The following is a 4,120-nucleotide window of genomic DNA, read 5'->3' as shown; positions in this document are numbered from 1 at the left end:
GCCAATGGCTACTGAAAGATGTTGTCTGATTTAAGTGGTTCAGACAATGGTTTTTAATTTGTCTATTGTCACATGAGTTTCAGACAATGCACCTTATTTGATGTCGTTTGAGTTTTTTTTTTTTTTTTTTTTTTTTTTTTTTTTTTTTTCCGATACAATCAATAGCTGACTTTAGTTAGGGTTTGACTTATACTTTAACACTTAACACTTTCCTCCATTCCATCGAGCAAAATACCCACTCCGGCCTCCAGCTGAAAATCACCTTCTCTCTCTCATCCCTCGGTCCTGCCCTCAGCCCTCCCTCAGTCCCACTCTCAGCCCCGCCCTCAGCCCGCTCTCAGACCACGAACCCGTCTCTACTAAGCAGTTTGAAGGCAGATCCTCTCAAACTTAGCTGGAGTTCGTCATATTTAGAGTAAGGATTGCACAGAGGACCAAAGCCCCAAAACTCCGACCATAGATCGGAACTCAGAGAGCTCCGCCATCCCTACAAAACTAGGCACACCTCCTTGCTTCACCGCCATCACGCCAAAACCTCTGCCACGCCAAAACCTCCGCCATCCATGAGGAGCTCCAGCGCCGCCATCGCACCGATGTTGCGTGTGCCTCGCAGCACCACCAGCCCAGCGACCACGCGAACGACCTTCATCAATGGTAGAGCCTCCGGTATGCTCGCTACTTGCGTCATTCAACCCATCGATATCATCAAGACTGTAATTTTTGTGAGATTTGGATGCCATCGTTTTGTAATATTTCGTTCGTGGTTTCTAGAGGAAGTACAGTCGAAACAGAGAGAGCGAGAAAGAGACCGAGAGAGAGAAAGAGACCGAGAGAGAGTGGTGATTTCATTTTGCTGCGAGGGGAAAGAAGATCTGTGTCGAATCTGTCTGCAAGATTCAGATCGGTGGAGAGAAAGCGTTTTGTATCGAAGGTATTGTTTCCCAGATTTCTATGTTTTTTTCGTTTTTGTTGGGGTTTTTGTTTTCTCTTTTGATTCATGTTATTGACTCTGGGTTTCGGAAATTGGGAATTGAGTTTTATTGTGTTGAGTTTGATTAGCTTTTACGGTTAGGGTTACTGAATTGGGGTTTTTTTTTTGTGATTGAATTTGATTCTGTAATTTCAGAGTTTTGATTCAGAGTTTGTTATGTTTATGCTTAATTGAAGAGTTGGCTAAGATTTAGTATCTGCCGAGGCCTTTAAGTATTGTAATAGCAATATAATTTTTTTTCCAAATGTGGTTCAGTGGTGTGTTCAAATGGTAGAGGAAGAAGAGGAGTAATAGATATGAGTTTGGTTTGGAGAGTAGGGATTGCAGGTTCGGAAATTTGTGTTTTTTGCTGTTGTGTTCTTCTTCTTTTAGTTTTGTTTGTGCTGGGGTTAGAGATATAGGTATTTGAGTGGAATGGTTTTATCAACTAGATAAATTAATCCTCTTTGCTCTGTTTATATGTTTGTGAAGTAAAATGGGTTGAAAGGAAATCCATATTTTCTGGTTGAAGTTGCCTTTTTTTATGATCTGTACTGGACTATGTATTGGAATTACTGTTAACTGAGGCAAATATATATTGTTGGTAGTAATTTCTGTAATTTTTGGTGATTTTTTTTTTCGTGACAGGATTTGCTTAGTTTTGAACTTTGTATGTGGTAATATCTGGGGACTGGGATCTCTTTCATTGCATGTTATGGGGTCTTGGTTTGAATTGAAATTCGTTTTTCGTTTAAGTTTTTATTGTTGAGTGCCATTAAGGCTTCTGTAATTCCAACTGGTTGTTTTCGAGTTTGGAAATTTACCCAAAGACACTTTGAAGTTTGGGGCATAGAGCATAATCACTCTACCTCTCTAAGAAAAAAAAAATTTCTTTCAGGTTCGAAAGGTTAAGCATCATGTTTTTTTTTTTAACTCAATCTTATTTGGTGGTACATTCAAGTGGTATGGTGCTTGTTCTGCTGGAAGGATCTGTTATATGATGTTTTGAACTGAAATTTGATTATCTTATACTGTGAGAAATTGATGAGTGGTAGTTAATGTGGGTTGGAGTACTTGACTTATGGGTCTTTGTTATTCAGGGAAATGCTTCCTCTGGCATGGGTGTTGCTGAGGACTGCCGCAACACATTCTTGGAACTGCAGAGAAAGAAGGCCTTTCGCTATGTGATTTTTAAGATTGATGAGAAGAAGAAAGAGGTTGTGGTAGAAAAGACTGGAGGCCCAGCTGAAAGTTATGATGATTTCACTGGTTCGTTGCCTGAAAATGATTGCCGATATGCAATCAGAGAATTGCCAGAAGAGCAAGATCTTCTTCATTGCATGGTTTGTTTCTTTTGGTTATTATGTTTGACTGAAGTGATGGTGTGTTTGACTGAATTTTTCTCTTGGGCACTATGTTTTATTGAAGATGATGGCATGCTTTGACTTTTTATTATCAGAAAAGATCAGCCAGAGGATGAAAATTCTTCAGGATTTGGTTCCTGGATGTAATAAGGTATTTATGTTATCTCTACTTGGTTTTAGGTCAGTCAAATTACTTAGCACATGTAGGTAGTATTTCCTACAGAATGAAGTATAGGGAATTGAAGATGAATTTGGTATCTTTGGTACTACTTCTGATTACTAGACAACTTTAAAAACATCTCAGTAAATTATCTAGGCCAGGGCTCTGTATTCTGAGTTTAATTTTGTTTCACTTAGTATGTTTCCTTACATATCCTGGTGTACTTTTTTTCTGAGAAGGTTATTGGGAAAGCACTTGTTGTTGATGAGATTATTAATTACATCCAGTCACTGCAGCGCCAAGTCGAGGTATCTATCCCCATCAGGCTCTATCTATTGCTAACTGGTACATGGTTTTGCTTTAAACTGTTAAACCTGAATCTCTCTGTTAATTTGGATTCTTTAGTTCCTTTCGTTGAACCTTGAAGCAGTCAATTCAAGGGTGAACATGAATCCCGCCATTGAAGCGTTTCCTTCAAAAGATGTAAGTCTACTGCACCTTAATACTTACATAGAGGCCACTGACTTGTGAAGTTTGAAACCATTTTCTGTCTGGAAATGTAGATCATCACCATGTTGGTTCGCACTATAATTCTCAAAAATGCTTTCCTTTCTATTAACACCTTGACATTTACCCATCTCTATATCCTCGAACCTTCTAGTCTTATTTGGTGGACGTGACATGTTGAGTAATCTTGTTACTGTGAATATTTTTACGTTCTATATGCTGTAAAATTTTCTTACCTTAAAGGTGTTTTTCCTGGTGCACAGCAATTTGATGCAGCTGCGTTGTTATTTGGACCACACACACCAAGGGAGTATGTGACGGGCTCGCAAGCCGAATGGCTGCATATGCAGGTTGGTGGTAGCTTTGAAAGAACAACATAAACTCGGAATATAAACTCTTCAAGTCCCAATTGGTTCGGAATGTGCTTAATTAGTTTTGCATCTGGTGTAATAGAAATCTATTTTCTGAATGTACTAATGTAGTGTGAACCTGGTAGTATATCATATTAGCAGTTACAAGACGGCTGCCAGTGGATTCTCTACTAAGCTCACTCAACAGCGAAAGTAAAGGTTGTTGTTGATGCGAAAGTAAAGGTTGTTGTTGATGCAACTTCTGCTGGCATCTTCATTGTCATCATAAGGTGTGTTCTTCAAGACTTGGTTGGTTTCAACATTTTACTAAATTTTGTTAGAAAACTAGTTCTGTTGATGTAATGACTTTGTTGGATATATGGATGAATGTATTGGATTTTAACATAAATGAATGTGTTTTGGATGTGATGTCATTTTGAATGTCTATCATACCGTTCAATCCAGCTAAAAACTATTGTCCAATAATTGATCATCACAAAATGCCTAACAAAAACTGTTGTATGAGCCATCTAACTATAATACGATAAGGACTAAAAGAACGAGAAAGTCATTGTCCAGCAAAACAACAAACAACAGTTTTTTTGGAGAAATCTATAGTATCAGTAATGGATGGACAATGGGATTTGCAAGTACATATTGTCTGACTAAGCCTTCAGACAACAGCAAGCATATAAGCCCCTGTTGTCTGGCATAGCCTTCAGACAACAGCAAGCATATAAGCCCCTGTTGTGTGGCACAACATTCAGAC

At 38.6% G+C, this 4,120-nt stretch overlaps 1 protein-coding gene across 1 annotated transcript; it reads left to right on the top strand.

Moving 5' to 3' along the window:
- Positions 1-547: 547 nt before the first annotated feature.
- Positions 548-3,785, top strand: LOC133723838 (transcription factor bHLH77-like). Its single transcript, XM_062150703.1, has 7 exons — positions 548-711; positions 773-931; positions 2,071-2,239; positions 2,430-2,485; positions 2,734-2,802; positions 2,900-2,977; positions 3,265-3,785. Exons 1-7 carry the CDS (start codon positions 652-654, stop codon positions 3,379-3,381), a joined length of 708 nt encoding a protein of 235 aa, XP_062006687.1. The 5' UTR covers positions 548-651; the 3' UTR covers positions 3,382-3,785.
- The last annotated feature ends 335 nt before the right edge of the window (positions 3,786-4,120 follow it).

Source organism: Rosa rugosa, chromosome 7 (genome assembly GCF_958449725.1).
Source record: "Rosa rugosa chromosome 7, drRosRugo1.1, whole genome shotgun sequence".
Taxonomy (NCBI): Eukaryota; Viridiplantae; Streptophyta; class Magnoliopsida; order Rosales; family Rosaceae; genus Rosa; species Rosa rugosa.
Note: the sequence above shows the minus strand (reverse complement) of the source record. Positions and strands in the feature narration are given on the sequence as shown.

What these genes read in the sequence shown, in the direction of transcription:
- LOC133723838 (XM_062150703.1), top strand. Translation starts at nt 652, where the DNA reads ATGGTAGAGCCTCCGGTATGCTCGCTACTTGCGTCATTCAACCCATCG. An exon ending in AAGTTATGATGATTTCACTG is followed by an intron (nt 2,240 to 2,429) that starts GTTCGTTGCCTG and finishes TTTTATTATCAG; the next exon opens with AAAAGATCAGCCAGAGGATG. An exon ending in AAGCGTTTCCTTCAAAAGAT is followed by an intron (nt 2,978 to 3,264) that starts GTAAGTCTACTG and finishes CCTGGTGCACAG; the next exon opens with CAATTTGATGCAGCTGCGTT.